The 22,531-nt window shown below is 30.8% G+C and overlaps 1 protein-coding gene across 1 annotated transcript in view; it reads left to right on the top strand.

The window, feature by feature from the left end:
- The window catches only part of LOC139481261 (tRNA (guanine-N(7)-)-methyltransferase non-catalytic subunit wdr4-like), a 65,040-nt gene that overhangs the window by 12,086 nt on the left and 30,423 nt on the right, over positions 1 to 22,531 (top strand). Inside the window, exon 3 of the mRNA XM_071264441.1 lies at positions 5,371 to 5,526. Within this exon, the coding sequence (XP_071120542.1) occupies positions 5,371 to 5,526 (156 nt within the window). The remainder of the gene's footprint in view (positions 1 to 5,370; positions 5,527 to 22,531) is intronic.

Raw genomic sequence — 22,531 nt, 5'->3', positions numbered from 1 at the left:
CAAACTCAAAGTGTTTAAAGATATCTTATGGCGAATGATAAAAGATGGTAAAGATATCTTATGGCGAATGATAAAAGATGGTAAAGATATCTTATGGCGAAGGATAAAAGATGGTAAAGATATCTTATGGTGAATGATAAAAGTTGCTCATGATATCTTATGGCTAATGATAAAAGATGGGGAGAAATTCTTAAGTTAAAGATTGAAAATTTATATAAGATTGAGATCTGTATATATATCATTCTCTTATGTGTTAATGTTGTGATGACACAAAAGGAAATAACCATTTGGTTTTGTGTGTTGGGTTTGGGTGATTAAAAATTTTTATGTAAATAAATAATGTGACTCTGGCACCATTTAAAAGAAATACTGTCTTTTGGGATATAGGTACATTTGTGTTATTTATTTTCTGTTAAAACAAAATAGCATAGCGTAATAGTGATAGCAGTGCCCTCTAAGTTAGGAAACTTAACAATATTTTTTGCTAAGCATTTTAATGATTGTATAAAAAATTCAAATCATATTAAATGTGGGGTTTCGTCAATTAGAAGTCAACCATTTACCAAAGCAATTAAACCTAAAAAGATCTAGAGGTCTTCAACAAATGACATGCTCTAAATTGGCTCTGTCTAGACAAAATGTGAAATAAATTCAATAAATACATCAAAAGATGGCTATCAACACTTTATTCCAAAATGGGAGGAAAATATTAAGGTATAATCTTTATATTTCCATTAGTTTCTGATATTGTTTCTGAGGTGTGCTGAAAAGAGTCAAATCAGCCAAAGTCATCACATCTATTTACACATGTTTTCTGTTCACTTTAAGGATAACAGATATATTCTGGCAAAGTATAAGTATTTGGCAGTACTTAATTATTTGGAATGAAATTTTGTGTGCATTTAGAGCCCTCTTAATATTTCAGTTTTAATGATATGAAAATATTAGGGGTTACAATTTGTTTTCAATCAGGGTTATAGTTATGATATTGAGGGCTTTGGTCACTGAAGTGGTTTAAGAAAGCAGACCCTTCTTGGGTAGCAGTTAAACATGATATATGGTAGTTATTGCATTGTTATAAATCCATGACAAAAAAAAAACATGTTTAATACATATTTTCATTTTTTTTGGTAGTATTTCATTAGTATATATATATAAAGATATAACAAAAAAAGATTACAACAAAAAACAGCTGTTAGCCTGTTATGATTTAAAAGATACACAATGTATGGTTTTGTTTTGATTGTTATTTCTTACACAACTGTATAACCAGGACTAATGGGACTAAAATAATATAATGAATCTATTGTCAATGTACCCCAGTCCTTGTAATAAACAATTTTTTTTATTTACCTAAGACATAACTAGCTTAATTATGGTGTGAATATATTCAACTGAATAGAGAAAATAGGTGTTAAAAATAAAGACTACATGAAATGATGAATCAAACCCCTCCCTTCAACTCCCATCAAGACAAAAAAAAGGGCTGTGGGTTGGGTTAAAGGTTTCCCCTAAGCTTTAGCCATAGAAAACACACAGAATCACCTGATTTGACAATATATCCAAAATGTGCTGACTTCAGAGCCTATAAAGTACTCTTATGGAGATATTTGTTTCACCTAGCAGTAAGGCAAGAGATCATTTAAGCCCCAAATTAAGGCCTTTATAATATTTTATGATAAAGTAGAAATTAAGGCTATTTTGGCCAAAGGTGAACCCCATCTACTTGAACCAAACCAAATAAGAACCTATTAGATATTTTATGATAAAGTTGAAATTCAAGGCCATATTTTGGCCAAAAATGATCCTAATTGTCCTGAAACTATCTAAGATTTGCCAGTGACTGTAACTTTATGGTAAGCTAATAAAAGCCAGATTGTTGTAAAACCCTAGTTTGTTTTCATTCTCTACCGTTTAATTCTTACAACTTTACTTAAAGTCACATATTGCACAGGAATTCACTACAGTTGAACACTATTTTCTTTACAGTGTAGAATGTATTTACATCATCCAACATGAGTAAGAATAAGAAAATATTTCTTTTATGTTCAGCTAGAGCAAACAATATGCCAGATGTGACATATCTTTATAGGTATAAACACAAAATTAAAACCGGTCACTTTTATGTTTGTACTGGGCAACATATTGCATTATTTGTCAAACATGATTGTGATTTGGATCTGAAATGGAAAATAAATAAGAGGAAGTTGTCATAAAAAGTTGTTGTTTAATTAACATGTCAGTTAATTTTATTCAAGTGCACTTTAGATTTTCGAACAAAAGAAGTTAGCCAGTGTCAAAGAAAATAAAAATACCCTACCAGTAATACTAAGTTTTGCATGTAAAAACAGAATAAAGGACATACCGGTAGCAATTTCAGTCAAGAAACTATGCAAATTTATTAGGTTGTGCTTCTGAAGATAAAATAAAGGGAGAAAGTACTGGGTTATTTCAGTAAAGAAATATTTATCAGATCTTTGCATCTGAATACAAATTAAAAGCACAAAGCAATTTCAGTGAAGAAACTATGGAAATTTTACCATGTTTTGCTTCGACAAACTAAAGAGAGAAAGCAATTTATGTAAAGACATTATGGAATATGTCTCAAAAGTACTATTTTTTTGTAATTTTAATTTAAAGTTGAAGTTAGAGTACAAAATGTATTTGTTTTTGATTTATTGAAAGTAAGGGGTATTTATTATAGAATTCTAGCAAGGGACAAGGAATGGGTCAGGTATCATAGAATGATAACCCTTTTTTATTTAGATTCTATTTCTTTACTATATTTTACTTTTATTGAGTCTTTATTCATAGTATAGGTTGAAAGTAAAATTGAAAAGTCTCAACTAAGTTTTACTGAAAGCAAAATTTCTTTCAAACTGTATGCTAAGACCCATCACCATAGCAACTGACCAATGCTGTGATTTAGAATATGGAATATTAACAGAAAGTAAACAAATCCTATGTTTTTGGAAGATTACTTCTTGTCATCAATCAAAGACGGAATCATAATGTCGCGGTATCAGGGAGATTTTATTTTTCTGTGGAATTTTCAGTCATAAACCACTTTATCTCCCAGCATGCTTTGTGATTTTTGCGCTGAAACTATCAGAACTGTTGGAGACTGTCAGGTAAAAATTCTTATCTTTCCATTCACCGATCACAGTTTTAATAACTCTGCAACTTCAGGGCTAGCGATATGATTGGACCACTTATCATCTTCTATTACAAATTTCAGTCGAATAACGTCAAGACCTGAAATTTGAAATTTGAAGATCTGTCGTTCATAATCACCAAGTATTGATTTTTCTTGTTTTGGACATTAGAAATTAACTGTTTATTCTCTTGTATGATGTATGCAGCTATTATTTGCCAACATTTCCATATATTGTCAGTCACGTAGAAACGACAATTATCAGCATGTTTACGAGTGGTGGAAATTACAGCGGCAACATTGAATAAGCCAACAATTAGAATGAATACATACGGAAATGGGAAAGATTTGACTGTTGGCCATCTGAAAGGTTAATTGGAACAGAAGATGATAATTAACTTGAATTCTTGTGACAATTAGGTGTTTATTGTCGAAATATCACAATTTCAAATGTCATCTGCAAAGATGATGGTGATATTGTTATATCCAGGTACATGACTTAAACAATAGGTTTATAATGACCAATCTGGACGGCCTTGTTACTAAATTGGATGTTACATTTACAGATTATAGTTTTGTTTGTATTGTCTGCGTTTGAAGTTTTGTATGGTGTTTTGTTTTCTGGTAAACACTAGTACCTTTGTATTTCTGTTATTGATTTATATCTTAAGTATTTAATTACTCCTGTTTCATCTTTAATTAAACAATTGTGATAGAAATTCATTGTGTAATGTTTTGTTGTTCATACTAAAAGATATTTTTATGAACATTTATTTTATTGCTTTGTATAATTTTATAGTTATTTTTAACTGCAAGTTATTTTTATAAACACTTTTTTCATTGTAGATGGCATTTTGAGCTTATTCAAATAAATGAAAGACTTAGTGACGGAAAGAGAGGAGTTCATTCTCTATACACAAAAAACAATTCCTATCTCTCAAAGACTTTGTCGTTATTCATTTGCGTCCTTCTTAGATTGTATATCTAAACCCAGAAATTAAGATACTGAGTTCATATAGAAAAAGTAAAACATCATCAAATTATTATTAAGCACTAGTTATTAGCAATCCCCATTCAAGTAATAAAACAATCACAAAGTAAATGGCCTAGGTATTTACATAATATAAAAAATCCTGTTTAGGAAAGAAATGTATGTATTATAATATGATGATAAAAACACCAGTTTTGTGGTTTTCCGGCGAAATACATCACAGAAGCTTCTTTCTAAGATTGACTGTCTGATTGTTGTTTGCTGATAAGCCAGTGGCAAAATACTTCCTAAAAAGAGCAGCATTGACTGTAATACTATATTTAATTGATTGAATCCTCATTCTTCAGATGATCGAAAAGAGAGGCCAAAGATAACAATGGGATATACAAACTCCAAAGTTGAAAAAAAACTGACAATCCCATGGCAAAAAAAAACAAACTACAAAGTGATAAACATCAATACAGGAAACTAAAGACTGAGCAATATGAACCCCACAAAAGCTTTTAAAATACCACTTCATCCTAAAGCATGTTTATATATCGAATGAATTGTGAGTGTATGTTAGGGCCTGGATCATAAGTGATTAAGTGATCATATGTCTGTTTTCAAAATTGAAAACTGAAAAAAGAAGGGGGGGGGGGGGGGGGGGGGGGGGGGGGCGCTCTCTCCCAGTTTTCAATTGAAGAATTATTATTGATTTTTTTTTATGTTGCTGCAGTACATACTTACAAAGCCTTCTATTGAGTACAAAGGTTAAATAAAGTGCAGATGTCCTCAATATTTTTTTTCCGAAAACCATTGAATGTAGGTTATTTTATGGATGTTTAGGCATCATCATACATTGTCGATGACATGTCATACTAATATCTCATCAAATTCAATATTTTTTTCCATTTAACCTCATTTTTTTTCAATCTTAAGACTTAACCTTGACCTATTGATACAAATGTGCATATCATTTGTTGATAAACTTAATTATGTTGCACAAATAGATTTATTGAATAGTTTAATCCCTGAAGAATTGTAGGAGAAAAATCATCAATATATGTAGTGGAGAAAATATTGACTTTATGTGTACAATGTCTCGGAAATGATGTTTTCAGGGTTTGGATTCAGTCAATTTTATTGATGAAATCTCTAGCTTATTCTGCTATGCAATATGCTCCGTCATTTTTGCTGTGTCTCTGCTCTAATCATGTCATGGGATTTTCTATTGTTTTTACAGATCAGACAACAATGCAGACAAATGTGTCACCTCAACCAAAAATCACATTCTAGCATCCTGCTGCTCAGATTCTGGGAAATACTTAGCTCTTAGTGATGATATAAAACAACTTTATCTATACAAGTTTGATGCGGAATGGAAAATCATTAATCGCAGGTAGGATAAAATTATGCTGATATTCTATATCTGTTTTTCTCCAGGATTGTCATTTTTGACTTTATTTAATATTTTGTTGATGATTTATCATTCTCGCCTATAACAGCGCCTTATCAATCATTGTGCGTAAGTCATATCTGGATTGGTATCATGATGTAACTTGACACTATTCATTCATCGTCACTCATGTGTCAAATGATGCTGAATCAAAGAGCAACAGCTCCCCGTTATCTAAACAGAATAACGTTATTTAAAATTTCTTAATTATGCTTTTGTTAAGCCACTTAAACCTTATACGGACGGAATAATGATGAGAGGCATACCATTTTACGTATATATAATTTGTGGTTTGTTAATTGAAGTTATATAGAGTAACAGTTGTAGAACAGCCATTTGTCATTTATAGGCTGTTATTTGTATAGGATACAATTAAATGACGTAGGCAATTATTTTTCCAAGTTTTATGTTCACGTCTGTATGAAAAGAGGGTGTTACTGTATATAAATAATACTTTTATAGAATATGACATATAAAGAAAATAAGTCACAGGAAAATGAGGATTTGTGAACTGACTAATTTTATTTTAGGGGGATTGGATTTGGGATTGGAAAGACACTATTTATTGATAGAAAAAAATATATTTATGTTTTATGACAATTGACATCAAGCAATCTTAAAAATTACTTATTGTTTTATTATGGTAATAAGGTGTACATGTCTGTCAGACAGGATTCATTCGATTTTGACCTCATTTTCATGGTTCATTGGTCAACGTTTTCATGATTTTTTTATGTTTATCAGATAAATTTAGTAATAAATTAACAATATTAGTTGTGAAGTGGGATTGTAAGGTGTCCATCTTATAGTGTGTGTCTGACCTTGACCTCATTTTCTTGGTTCATTGTTCATAGTTACGTTTTTTTGTGAAAAGTTATATATCTCAGATACTGTATGAATTAAGGCACCTAAGTCCTATATTCTGTGTATAGAATGAAAGATCTCCTTTGACCTTGACCTCATATTCATGGAACATTGATAATGTTAAGTTTAAGGTCATTAGCCATAACAAACACTCAGGAAGGTCTTTAGAACTTAAAATTGTGATTTTCAAATGACATAAATAAAGATGGGTTTGGAGGTTTATCAACACCATTTAAATTACTGTTAAACCAAACTATAATGGATATGAAAGTCTTTCACTGATTGATGAATTTGTTATGAAGATAATAAGAGTGGTATGATTGACAATAAGATATCTATCCTCCAGAGACAAAAGGATGTGCATGTCATGGACTTTTATAGCTTACTATGGGTATAGGCTTTGCTCATTGTTGAAGACTGGACAGTGACATATAAATGTTTGCATCAATTTCATTTCGTCTCTGTGGATAGCAGTCTACTTGGCATTCATATTGCATCTCTTATTTTATATTTATATTGTATTTCTATAGACTTTTTCTAGGTTTTTTAATTCACAGATATTAAACAATTTTTTTGTTGAAAATTTTAGAATGCAGTTTGTCCTTATTTGCATGTAAATGTTTAGCTAATCTTGATAGGGAATAAATAAGTTATTTGCCCTTGCTAAATAGTCATAATTTTTTTGAATCAAGACATTTGTGAATAAGATGTTAATGGAGGTTACCATCTGTGACTCAAAGCCTTGTCAGTGAAAGATGTCACTAAGCTGAATTTCTTTATAATTTGAAGGCATATTATTTATTACTATGGTGATAAATTGAATAATTTTGCTTATATATTTATAAAAGAAAGAAAAAACAAGGATGAATAAAAGGAGATGTAGAATATATATATAAATGAGAACAACCAACTGCAAAAAATAATCAAATGACATCTAGAGGTCAACACAAGGTCTTCAACAATAGACAAGAGGGAATTTCATATTCACTTAGTAGATATGGATGGGAAAAATTGTGCTAATTTTTTAGGGGTTTGAGTATTCCTGATGTAGGTAAATCCAGAAAATAACTTTTGATTCACCAAAAAAAGTATTGTTTTCAATATGAATCTAATTATTATTTGATATTTTGTGAAAAGAGCAGAAATAGTTCTCGAATAAGTACATACCGGTAGATTCATTTCTACCCTTTCTTTTAGTGTTTATGAATAAAAAGAAATATGGGCTATACACATCAATGAAACAGCAACCCAAAGACAGAAATACCAAAAATAATAAATATACTATCCCTTTCTCTAATGCTGATGTACTCATTAAAAAATGTGGGAATCATACATCATTTCTAAATTTTGAAAAAGATTGAAAAGAAAAAAAAAGAAAAATAGTTTTTTCGTAAGCATTAAATGTCTTTGCTACTATATTTTTGATGTAACAGTATAAATAATTAATAAATAAAAAGAAAAAAGAAAATACCTAAGGGACATTCAAAACTCATGAGTGGAGGAAAAACACAATACCATTTCAAAAATCAATGAAAAAACGAAAAGACATCTAAACACACCATAAAAAAAACTAAAGATTGAGCAACTCAAACAGAGTCAAACCCCTCCAAAAACTGACGGTGAACTCAGGTGATCTGGAAGGGTTAGCAGTTTTGAGTCGACATGTAGCAGCCACTAGTATTGCTCATGCAAGTACAAATGGGATGAAAAGTCACATTCAGTGATGTCATAAGCAAGGAAAAGTGTACAGATTTTGGTTAAGAATATTGGAACATATTCATAGTCATCTGTGACAAAAATATTCCAAAACAGTCAACCAACTCATAATGGACTCCATAAAACTTTCAAAGGGATGAATTCAACTTTTATTTTGTATCTAGATTTCATTAGAGGCAAGGGTAATGCTGCAGTCAACTTTTCATGTTTATATCATGTTTTCACAGATAGATATTTATATTTAGATTTTGATGAAAAAGTTAGCATCAACACAAAAGCACATGTCATATTGATTCCGGTTTCATTTGACTGTGCTTGAAGTCATGATAATGCTGTTTATAAATGACATTTTGTTTTTTGTTAATAAAGTTAATAATTTCTGATGCTCCACCATTTTTATTTGTTTGATCAAATGTCTTTGTTTGACATATTGACAATTAGCTCAAATAGATGGTAAATAGTGACTGAATGAACTTCTGTTTGTTGTAAATTAGAGATCAAACTAGTAAAGGTCACATTTATGTCCATCACTTCAGTTTGCTTATGAACCCACCTTTTTATGAAAACCATTAGTCAAAATTATAATTGTTTTAAAGTGATGAATATTACCTTTATTGTTCTTTATTGGAACCAGGAACACAATTCTGAGAAGTGTGTAAGGTCATGAAAAATATGTGCAATTTCAAAATATATATAAAAGATCTATTTAGTGGCTCTTTCTGGCTGAAAACATTCCAATTTGTGATTACTGAATGTCTGAAAAGGTAACCATGTTTATTTGATCGCACTGGTGAGAAAATAACACCATATCACAAGTTCTTTTATCATCTCTTAGGTCTTATAGTTTAGATGTTTGGTTTGGTGTTAGAAAACTATTCTTGAATTTGTAATATTTTAATCAAATCAAATCAAATATATTTTATTGTCAATTAAAGACGCCCATTACAGGCAGAATAATCACAAGTTAAATTTGGTACAAATGATTACAAAATGATTACAATGATTAAGATCAGAATATATTTACACTGTAAAATTCTTCATGCTCATACCAGTAGGAACTATATTGTGATATTGGAGTCTTTTGTTTGGTCTGTTCATTAGTTCTTATACCCCACTTTTGTATCTTCAGCTGCTTATAAATTTGCATGACAGATCTTTCTGAAACTTTCACAGAATCTTACTGATATAATTAACATTTGCACTACCCTTTTCATTTCTTTATCATTATGGTGTTTTGAGGTTTATTTTTGAATGAATATAAGTACACAGTTGTATCCTCTCTCCCTCCTAAATTTTAATCCCTCGTTTCAAAAATACCCATCTACTTTGTTTTTTGGTTGAAATTATTTGTGGGGTTTCCTTTACCAAAGCATTGAATCTGCCATTGTTTTATTTAAGGATGGTAACTCCTTCCTAAGTCCTTATAACAATTCTTAGAACCTTTCTCAAAATATTAAACTTCTAATGCTCAAACGGTTGTTTGTATTTTGTTTCATTATCAGAATCATATTCACAGTTAACTTCAGCAAATCTGATGCACACTACTGTACAAATTTTAATGTTTCCACTTTTACCATTATCAGAATTAGATGAAATTTTTCTCAGAAACTCTTACCTAGGATGCCATTGGGCATCTCAAATTTTTGAGCATGGACTTTATAAGGGGCAGTAGAAGGAGGGTATTATTTTGTTAGCTTTGCTTGCAGTACCTCTTGCTAATCTTGGTTTTGATGATGGAATCTATCTTGATCTTCTTTATCATCTCTCGTGAGAAAGTTATAAATCTTTAATTTACAACAGAATAAGCATGATAATGAAAAGTCTTGTAGGAAATATTGAAGAATTTAATCGGATGATCTAGATTATTAGTTGTATACATATAACCATTTATATTTATATATTCTGATGGCATATGGAATAATTACCCTGGAAACTTATGTACTTAATACTTACTTAGATTTATATCCTATCAACACCTTTTTTGGTTTGATTTGTGTTGCAAAAATGATTGGATAACTCAATAAATACAAATGAATAGAATAAGATATGGTGCAATGTACTAGTCTCTGTAGAACTGGATATAGAAATAATTACATTGTCTTGATTTCTGTTCTACTTTTAAGACAACATATGTATATGTATATATATGACATATGTTGTCGATATACATGTATATATACATAATTGGTACATTTTTTGTGTGCAGACTGATAGAAATGCATGATCGGCTGTTTAGCAAGATTCTACAATTATATTTTAAGTTTTTCCCATGCATTAAACCTCTTTTCTTGTGCCTCTGTCTGTATCTCATTGCCCATCCATCCACATGGCTATAAATATGACTTGTGCTGCTGTTTTGTAAACCAATGTACCATTTTACCATACAAGCAGACATGTGAAACATCATATCACTTATGCACGCACTACTGCTTGAGCAAGAAGGTTTAATGGGGACATGACCATTCTCACCTTCTGGTTTTGTGTCACCTGACTGCATCCAGCTGTCCCTAGTAACACATTCAAAGAACAATTATCACATATGTAAAATATAAACATATAAATATCGCTCATTATTTATGTAATATATACATATTACTTTTGTTCATTGGAGAACAATGTATTTAGGATGTTTTTATGTTTATTACATATACTGAGGATTTATTTATTTTTTTAGATACCTATTTTCAACTTTACAGGAAAACTGGTATTTTTATGGATATTTGATTTAGCCTTTAACAATGAGCCAAACCCATACTGTATAGTCCATTATAACCTGTTTTTATGCCAGTTTTTGATGTGTAAATCATTGAGAACTCTTACAATAAACAGAAGAAAGTTTTGTTTTTTTAAAGTTTTTGTGTAGAAATTTAAATTAACTGGACAGATTATAAGACAAGATTTGAAATTGCCAATTTAAAAGTGAGTTATTTTTTTTTATTGAGAAGCTGAGACTATCTCTGTTGTGTGAGATATCATGTGTTTGATATTGCTCATGTTTTTGGACAGGTCTTGTTTAAATAACTGACTTAACAAGGATCGTCAGTAACTGCTTTGTTTTCAATAATAATGTAATTAATTCTTCTAATATCATATAACCATTTGTTTTTGTTCTTAATTTCTAAAGCTTTATTTGAGTAAGGTCTCGTCCTTAAAAATTTATTAGTTACACATTTTTTTTTGCAATAAATTCCCATGTGAGGAAACTAACTTGTCAGTTATTCATTTGTGTAGGAATATTTGCAATTAATCATAAAAAATACAGAAGCTGAAAAGACTACTATTCCCAGGAGCTATATTTCTGTAAATTAAAAACGAACAAAATGTGGTAAGAAAAACGAACTATCATAAAAGTGAATTAAGCGAAGTATCCATTTGAAGGCATAAATGCCTGGCTTTGATATAAATCAGTGAAAGAGAAGAGAAAAAGCTATCGTTGCTATATTTGTACAATCAGAAACACAACTATTAAACATTCTATGTTATCAGCCAAGTGGCATGGAAAACATGGAGGCCGGATACAATCTAATTTATTTCTCCGCTGTCACACTTTGTTACATTCATAGTGCTTGTAGAATGATAATGCCAAGTCGTCATGGCAACCAGGATGCTATCTGTCCAATTTAAAATTGTGGTTAATTTTGATAGGAGAATGGGCTTTTGATATTTTTTGTTACTTTTTGTGGACTTTTACGAGGATGAAAGTTAAATTTAAGATATCAGCATTTTATTAATGTCATTTCATGGAAGAAGAAAAAGGTTTTATTGCTGTTTTCTGATGTTAAGGAATTTCTTGTCGCCATCAAAGAAAAAAAATTGCCAGGAACGTTAGAATTCCATCAGACAGATTTTGTAACATTGTAATGAAGTATTTATGTGGGGGAAGACAGAAAAAAATAAAATGAATAAACCCATTTCAGGCCTCGGTGAATACAGGGTGTATAGAAGTATCTCACAATGAAGTCGTGTTATTGTTGTGAATAATTAATAAGTAGCAGAGAGAAAAGAAAGAGTGGCGGTCATGTAGTTCATTAAATTTCCATGATAAATGTTTACTAATGAGATTTTTCCCCAAGATAAAGAATGATTGGATATTTCTATATATGGATAATAACATATGATAATATGTATGGAAAACATTGTTTTATTTTTAATTTCTGCAGCAGAAATAAATAAAAATTTAGATCCTTTTGTTTGAATACTGATATCAAAATCAATATATTTAGAAAAATTCTGTATATAGTCAGCATAAGCTGGGAATAACTTATTTTTTTCCCCTAACAGCAGTTAATAGAAATGAATAAAAGGAGATGTGGGGTAAACATCAATGAGACAGCAACCCAGCATCACAAATAACCAAAGGAAATAAAAAAGACAACATGACTAGTCATCAACACTTGACTGATGATCACTTGAGTCTGATGTCTATTCAATATGAGCTCTATATCATTCTCATGGATATAAGTGTTGAATGAATTGAATGGAAGCTATCAAGAAAAAGTTTGTCAGTTATATTTGTGTTAAAGGTTTAAGACTGAATTGATTGATATTTGTTCAGTAGCAAATATTGTAGCAAAAAAATTTGACATCATAATACAAAATATCAAATGCCACATTGGAAAAGTGATTGTTATATGATGTTAATGGTTCAAGGGGCGTAGATTCTCAGGTCAACCAGCACAGATTTTTAAATAGCTATGAGGTGTATTGTTGAAACCAGATTTTGATGTTTAAAAGTAAATGGCCTATTATACTCCAGGCTTTTTAAAGCAGCCATATATAGTGTCCATAAGCAAGTCTAGTCAGTTTGTCCATCAGACCCACTCTTGAATTCACAAACTCTCCTGTACCACTTGACACAATTTTATGAGACTCTCACAGAATCTCACTGTAATATACACATGATGTTATTCAGCACCTCATATTTCATTTCAATTGACTAGGATTGTCAGTTTTCCTACTGAGGGCCAATAGTTCTCTATGGGCACTATGGCTTCCTCCACCTACAAAATGACCTGCTAGAAACAGCACTATATAAGTGTTGAAAGTGGTATTAAACACCAATCAATCAATCTCATTTCTTCATCTGAATGATTTTTGGGGTTTATTTTGGGATGACATGGACTTCTTCATATCTGCACCAGTGACATAAAATATAATACATATTGTTCACACCTTATCGCTAATCCCAGCTGTCCCGAATGCTTCAACTTTTGACGCATACAACAATCACTTTTCCATTGTGGCGTCAGATATTTTGTTTTATGATGTCAAAATTTTACAGGAACCTGTGTGATATCCAGTAATGGCGGACAAATAGCGATAAGGTGTATTATATGTCTCTGTCTGCACACTAAAGTACACATTTTTGGTGAACCCAATTTTGTTCCTACAACTCCTCCTTAAACCCTTATTATAATTTATTTAAACTCTCTTAGAATGTAAAAAAAATAGTGCTTTTGTGCAAATTCAATATTTTGTCATCAGGTCCTAGACCACAATTGTCGTCCCTTGATTTTCGTTGTTCACGAATATAGTCCCTAGTGTTGACAGTGGGTTACTTGCCATTAATTTTTATACCCCTTCCAAATTTATTTCTCCATGTTTAATGCCTCAAATTGCAAGTAGGGGGGTGAAATTACACTGTAAAAAAATTTGGGTCCAGAATTTTAAAGGAAAGTAGTGATTTGGTCCAGGTAAGGTTTAAAATTAGCACTTCAGAAGCTGTCAAAAGATTTCAAGACGCCCTAAACATAAAATTGTCCATATTTTGAGTTAGAGCCAATGAAGTTTTATATAATTTTGATGTAATTTGTCCCAAAAGTAGTACAACACACTGTAAAAGTTTCTTTGAGAAAGCGCAGGTGGGATTTTTTTTATTTTCATTTATGTTCTAAAAGAAATGCACTACAAAATAATTGTGGTCTCGGACCATCATGGTAATTTTTGGAGTTTCCCTTAGTAAATCAAGATACAGGTGAATCAGTTCAGAAGCTTCACTAGCATTACTTCCGCTTAGAATATAGATGAAAAAGATAATCATTTTACATTTAAAAGCTGATTTTGAAATTTCAGAAAAGTTTATTTTGATAATATTGCTATCAATATTTGATGACATATATAACATTGTGTTTACAAGTTAGAATTGTATCTTTTGAAAAATCTGACACCCTGGATCTAACTGGCAATGATCTGGAAATTTTGACAGCTTAAATTAATTTTTTATAAACAGTCTGAATTATTTGTGAGTCATTCCCTGGAGATTCATTTCCATACAATATTATGTGGTTTCAATTAATATTTATTCCTATATATGCATAGTGTGTGTTTTACGAACACACATGCATTGTTTAGAATTAATTTTACAGTTGAATTAATACAGAGACTGAGTTAGTAGTAATATTACTATTTTCAGGGAGAATGTAAATATGGAGGAAATGTCTCCTGGGACTTTATTTATTTCAGTCTAGCATGTATTTATGTTGTATGTTGACCATAATAGCTAACTGTAATTGTCCAGTCTTATATGCCTTGGATAATGGATCGGTGGGGAATTAGCCAGTCAGAAACTATATATTTACATTACCTAGAACGGCAGATAAATAGGTAACGGTATTTATCTGACGTTGATAACTAAACATACAGTACTTTGTTATTTTGTCCCTTGGCGTAATGGATTAATCTAAAAAAAGAGGGTTTATTGCTGAAATAATTGCTTTCAAGGTTCAAAGTCTTAGATACCAAAAATAGATCCATTCTTTGGCCATTTTGTAGGCATTGATACATGTTCATTGAAGTGAAAGTGATAAACCCTTAAGATGAAGAAATGGTTTATTTCTATGCTCATAAAAAAAATAATAGCATGATTTATATACTAGCTCACCCAGCTTCTATAATTTTCATGCATTATACACTGGCTCTGGTATACAAAAAAGACTGCTAGTTTATATTTGTTAAAACCAAAACTTTATGCTATATAAATGATTTTTCCCAGATTGTTACACATCCCTGATTATTTACACTAAATGACCAGCAGGAAGGGTACCATTAGTGGAAATGGATCTGCCTACCCTTTTTGAGCTCTTGAAATCACCACTGCTTTTGACGTACATCGTGTTGCTCAGTCGTTAGTTTCTATGCATCAATTTGTAGACCTCTTTTGTTTTTTTTTGTCCATTTTCTTTTTGGCCAATGTGTTCCCTGTTTTGTTGATTTTGACTTTCGTTTTTAGCTATCCCTTTAGTATCTTCTGCCTTTTTATGCCCCACCTACGATAGTAGAGGGGCATTATGTTTTCTGGTCTGTGCGTCCATTCGTTTGTCCTTCCGTCTGTCCTTTAGTCCGTTCGTCCCGCTTCAGGTTAAAGTTTTTGGTCAAGGTACTTTTTGATGAAGTTGAAGTCCAATCAACTTGAAACTTAGTATGCATGTTCCCTGTGATATGACCTTTCTAATTTAAATGCCAAATTAGAGTTTTTACCCCAATTTCATGGACAATTTAACACAGAAAATGATAGTGCAAGTGGGGCATCCGTGTACTATGGACACATTCTTGTTTATCAATATAAAAATCTGCAGTAGAGTTGCTTGTTAATTTTTTATAAATATGTATGTATTCAAATTTTGTGATGAATTTTGATCTGTGCGATATATTGTTCTTAAGATTAATAAGGATTTAAATGTTACATATGTATATCCATATAAGAAATAATCTTTTAATGGTACTTTCAAGGTTGTTGATTTCAAAGGGAAATTAAGGTCTCATGATTAGAAAAGATGGAGGAGAAATAATCTATAATGTAGGTATCCTTTGATTGAAATTAAACTACAGGATTTTTTTTTTACAATATTCAATCTGTTTGTAAATGCAGTCTACTAATAACTGAATTGGAAGGTGATTCAGCCTATGATTGTAGCAAATGAAGTGTGGAGTTGTTACCATAGATACAAGAATCTCCTTCAAGACAATTTGCTGCTTTAAATTTTTTTGAAACACAGCAATTTAAGATTATTATAAGTGATTTTTTTTCCAATAATTTTTTGTTTGAAGCTCATTATTTACATATAAATAAAATCAAACAAAGCAGAAAATTTTGTAAAAATAATGTGGAAGTCATAAAAATATGGCTAATCATGGGAGCAATCTAAAACTGTTTGATTCAATTAAGACAGAAAATCAATATCTTCAAAGGCCTGGTCAATGTATTTTATCATGCAATTTGTCATTTAAGCTCTGTACAGTTTGTTTAGAACAGGGTCGAGTTTCTTCCTTATATGTCCCTCACGGGAACCAATCAGATTTACTATTAGATAACATTGTAGAACGACAACAGCTGTCAAACAGAAATTTCAGAACTTATTTTTGTCTGGACAAATGATATGAAAAATATGATATGCTTTTTTAGAGTTGAAATAGATAGCTTTCTGATGTGCATAGAAATTCAAGGACCGAACGATGATGAAGTTTAAAACATCCCTGTCACAGATGTGATAGGAACAATACCTCTCCACAACATCATTTCAGATGCAATGTAATTCAATTAGAATTTAGTCTGGAATTGTTCATTTTTTGTCCATATTCTTGACATCTTTATCAAAATGATATTTATATTGGATCTGTATCTAAACAAAAATTAATATTTATAAAATATCGTTTGACTTTTTCATATTTATTTAAACAAATGAGTTTGCACACTGCTATTGTTAAACAATTAATTTCCTGAAGAAAAAATTATACCAGAATTCAAGTTTTTTTGTCTGCATGATGCATGCATGCCATGTGCACGATACTGCATGCGGTGGTGTCTATTACCTGATCCTTCAAAAATTAATTCCATATATAATTAAAGTCATAAATGCACAGTGGGATTGTAACTGATCTACTTTCCCGTAATTTATAGATGAAGATGGATTGAACAAAAAAAATCAGGAAATTCCTGTAAGAAGACAAAATAGAGGAAATATATTAAATTTATCATATGAGAAACTGTAACCAGAAACTTCCTGTCATCTTAAATAAACTTCAAATTGTATAAAGAGAATACAGAATCACCAATTTTTTTTTTGCCATTTTAAACAAAGTAGAATTGTGCTCAGAGAGCAAGGATTGTTTTTTTTTTTTTTTTTATAAATTCCTTATCTTTCTAGTTAAGTAACTTTTAATTTCCCATTGTCTTTTAGGTCTATATTTATCTAATTAGATTTTATTAAGATAATTAGTTAACCATTGTTTAACAAAATTACCTAGCGTTTTTCAATAAGTTTCCCTAATGAGCCCCCACCATAGAGTTTCTCCTTTATTGAACCCCATATTACCTGTTACTTTGTAGTTGTGATTATCTGCTTCAGCAACATCCACATAAAGGTGTTTTAGAAATCTGAATTCTAGCATTAATTCAGGAAGAATCCTAAGTTCATAAGACCGTGACATTCATGAAGCTGCCATAGAAAAAAATAATAGAAATGGTTTTATCCAAACAAGCAGTATGAAGACAGGATATTCTAACATTTCTTCATCCATCAAGAAAATTATAAAAACGTGCATTTGTCATGTTACTTGTCATGATTTACTATCACAACCTGCTAAGTTTTTGTGTTATTTTCTTTCTTTAATCTTCTGTCTCTTGCTATATTTCCATGTTCTGAATATTTCATGAGCAATACAGTATCTTTTACTATACAGGAAGACATATTGTCGTGTATAGGAACAGCGTAATTAAAACTAATGTTAATGCTGGTTCAGATTACTTCATTTCAGATGTGCCATATTCATTATTATTTAGATTAGTTTATTGGTGCAATGTACTGATGCCAAACCATATAAAAATGTATTTATGTAGGACACTTTTTAAAATAGCTCCTTTTTTTGTATCAATATTTGTAAAATCTCCCTTTTTGTTCCCCTATCTCTATGTGAAAATTTACCATTTTTGAACCTGTGATCCAGGAACCTTTTTTTTCAAGCTTGATGTGAAAGTGACCTCTTGAAAAGAAACAAGATATAATATGATTGCCAATGTGGCAACTATCTACTAAATATTTGTAGAGGACAAGGATCAAAACAGCTTTATGACTTCAAAATATGCAAAAAAAAAAAAAAATAAAAAAAAAAAGATTTTAAGACTCAATTACTACATACATTGTAAGTAAGCCACCAACACTAATAACAACAACAAAAAACAAATATCATATTTACTAAAAGATATTTTTATTCCCCATTTTTGGGCATTATGTTTTTTGTTTGTGCCTCTGTCCGTCCGTTCATTCGTTCGTCTGTCTCGCTTCATGTTAAAGTTTTTAGTTAAGGTAGTTTTTGATGAAGTTGAAGTCCAATCAACTTGAAACTTAGTACACATGTTCCCTATGATATGATCTTTCTAATTTTAATGCCAAATTAGAGTTATGAGACGAATCCACTGTCCACTGCTGAACATAGAAAAAGATAATGCAAGTGGAGCATTTGTGTAAAGATAATGCAAGTGGAGCATTTGTGTACTAATATGTACTATGGACACATTCTTGTTCTTCAAAATTTCATTTGTCATATATATGTAAAACCATTTGCCCAGTATATGCCGAATAGAGATATGTATACAAAATATTTCATTCCTAATTTTGTTATGGTAATAGATTTATGGAGTTTATATTTGTGATGTAATACATATTAAATCCCCCATGATGAACATTGTTTATTAATAATTGATTTTAAGTTGTGGTTATATCTTAGGTTTATGTATCTGTATACCAGTACGGCAGTAGAATACTTAACATTTGGAGAGGGGGATAATAATTTACTCTGTTGAGTTAAGTCAACAACATACATCTTTACCACAAATTATTTGCAATTTGTTTACTTTTCGTGAATACAATTTTTTGTGGATTGAGGGAAAAGGGTATTTTTGTAGATATTAAATTCTGTGGTCATACCAAAATCTGCATACAAAGCCTATAGAAAATTTGTACGTTGTTAAGCATGTAAATTTGTGGTTACCCACAAATCTAAGAGAATTGGTATCCGAAAAATAATAATGAATCCGTGGTAAATTTGAACAACTGAAAATTAGTTGAACTCAACCCAAAAATTTGTGCCTTTATGAGTTACATTATATCGGTTCTAATTGTTTGTCTAAAATATACATGTGTTCTCTGCCCCCAAGATGAGTTTTTTGGTAATGATTGGAGCTCAGTTTAATATGCAAAATCTAAAACAAATCTTAAAAATATTTGGTTGTAGAGTAGCCATTTTAACATTTAGGAGCATTGAGGCTGTGTGTCAGGCAAACTATCAAAAGATAGAACACATGAGTATATCCATTTAGAAATATAAAATAGGAATATGATATGCATTATTTTCTTATTACATATCATGTATCTATTCTCGACCACTAGCTATTAGTTAGATTTCTGACCGATATAGACAACTCATGTTAATATTTGATGAAAAACCTAAGAAACTTTATAAAAACTATTGTATACATTGTTCAGTTAGACAAATAAGGGAATAGTAAAGAGATAGAAAATACTTCAGTAGTACCAATTCTTACCCCTTACGAATTCAAAATTTATTTGAAATTTAATATAATTGTTGATTACAACTGAATACAGTACACATGTACAGAACCTGATATTATTTAGGTCATGTTATATTTAGCCGTGGACAAGGTGTTCCGAATGGTCATGTTATTCAAAGACTAGAAGTAAATGATGTTACCCAGTACTGTTTAATTAAGTTTCTGGTCACTCAAGATGTGCAATAAGCTGAGTTGGCAGGATGCCAAACCAATTCTGTCATGGAAAGACAATGTCAGTCGTAGGTCTCTCGTGGATTTCAAATTGCAGGCTTCCTAATTACCAATATTTCTCATCAAACATGACGATTTGCTTATATCCATCTTGTAAATTTAATATCCTGTCAGTCTTAGGCTGTGTTGTTAATAAACCTTGTAACTTTCGGCTTTATTTAGTAGTGGGCAGTTTGGCGAGTTTGCGTAAGGGGTTGTCATGTGTCAGTTTACTTACAGATGACCAACGAGGTTAGAAATCTTGTTAAACCTTCTTTTATATTTAGAACTGACCAGTTCATACAGTGCTAGAAATAAAGTGACTTAAGTCGCTCATTTGTCACATGTGTAGAGTAAAGTTACTACTCCTCTGTCAAATTATTAAAACATGTGTTTACATAAATTGTTTCAGTGACAGATATTTTATATAAAAATGTTGGAGCTCTTAGATAGGACTTTTTTCTATAATTTTTTTATAAATCATCAAGCACTGCAAAAAAATTATACTTATAACCTTAAATAAGCGCTTTGCACTCAATATGGTATTAGCTGGGTAGATGTTGAGTTTGTGTGTCTGTCCAATTGATATCAGGATCAAACTGAGTTTCACTCATCCTCTATAGGTAACTTGTAACCAATGAATGGACATGCATGTAACTTTTACAATTGTTGAATCAATTTATTTTACATTTGTATTGTGCAATTTTTATTGTTTCGTTCCATTGGTTTTAGGGATTACCATAAAAAGATTGACTATGGTACTTATTTTCAAATACGGTTTTGTCTTTTCTCATTGTTGAAGGCAAGGTGACCTATAGTTGTTGATTTATGTGTCTTTTGGTCTCTTCTGGAGAGTTGTCTCATTGGTAATCCTACCCCATTTCTTATTTTCATATTGACCTATTTTGTCTGCTATGAATTTTTTAGAAGCACCACATATTGTACTGTTGCATTTTCTTTTTGCATTTCCTATGTCATTTATTATTTAAATGTTTTGGAGTTTCATATATCGAAACTCTGATTTGGTTGGAAGACGGAAATCATTTTGTGAGCTGTGCATACAGTAGATTAAGATCAGATGTACCGAAAAAAGAAAAAAAAATTGCTTGCGATACCAGTATTAAAAGTTTTTGTTAGGAATTTTTCATTGGAGAGTTTTTCGCAAACAGAAAATTAGAGCAAATGGTTGAAATGTTCAATGACACAAATATTAAAGGAAAAGTCGGAAAACATTATTTTTTTTCCCCTTAGAAATTGTGTCAGTAAGGATCATTATCATTCTATGAGACTCGTATCTTCTGTGAGAAAATTCTCCGCACCATTTGATAATTGTAAACGTTGTAATTTTCTTCATGTCTGACATAACCATTTTATCTTGTAGAAAATGATTTTAAATGACAAATTTAATTTTGGTACTGTTAGCTATTACTTTATCAAATGTATTTAGCAAACACAAATTAATAATGGTGTTTTCATTCAGGTTTGGAGAGATAATAGGTTTCCAAGGTGACTGAAATAAACATTGGCAAGCTTCATGGTTTTCAAAAGCGCTGATTTCCTGTATTTTGTAGAAAACTTTCAGCTCGGACATGTACATCTCTTTAAGTGGTATAACATGTTTTAGCGTTATCAAAAGAAGAATGGTATTAAGCGTTTAACAGTGGTTAGGGTTTTGTTACGATAAACAATGACCACTGATGATTTACCACATCGTAAAATGTTTCTGAAGTTTCAGTCTAAAAATTTTGGTTTTTGAGGTCTAAAGCCATTGTTTACGTTATAATTGGCGAAAATCAATAATTATTTCACCATAGTAATGTTTTTATAATAGAACAATTGGTATTAAATGAAATCGCTCCATATTTACTTATAGAAGAGATCAATATATTGATGATGTTGGAGTGTAATTGTTCTATGTTTGTTCTGTAACGAGTGTTAAAGAGCCCATTTTATAAAGAAAATTTTTCTATTGTGAGGGCTCATTGTCAAACAATAGTATTTAATTGGTTAGATTCTGAAGCTGAGGGATTTGTTGAATCTACCAACATATGGTTTTAAGCTCTTGTAAGCTGTTAACTACTTGTATTCAAACCTACAAAACCAACCCAGCTGAGCTTTGATCAAATTGAAAAGATTTCGTAACATTGTAATATTACTACTATTATTGAATAAGATGATGAAGCAAGGTTTTATTGGGTCTTGGTCTGTAATTTAAGTTATATAATAACGAATTTTACGAATAATTGTATTTTTGATCATTATAATTTGTGGGTTATGGTTTAGTGGTAAAAGGGTTCCAAGTTGTATTGTTTTGAATTCAGAACTTTAGAATTTATGATAGTATTGAATTTTTAAATGAATTTATTATAAAATCTAGAATATTTTTGCATGTCAATATCAATGGATGGGAAAAATTGAATTATTTCATCTCTTTGTGATCCAAATAGTAATTTCTTATTTATGCAAATTACCTGTATTAAAAAGATACATTTATTGAACATAACTTAATTAATTTTATTGTCCTGCAAATTTCAAGGAAGAATAAATCTTTTTTTTTTTTTAACAAAACATTCTCACATGAGAGAAATGTTA

Source organism: Mytilus edulis, chromosome 7, assembly GCF_963676685.1.
Source record: "Mytilus edulis chromosome 7, xbMytEdul2.2, whole genome shotgun sequence".
Lineage (NCBI taxonomy): Eukaryota > Metazoa > Mollusca > Bivalvia > Mytilida > Mytilidae > Mytilus > Mytilus edulis.
This window is presented reverse-complemented; position numbering and strand designations above follow the sequence as displayed.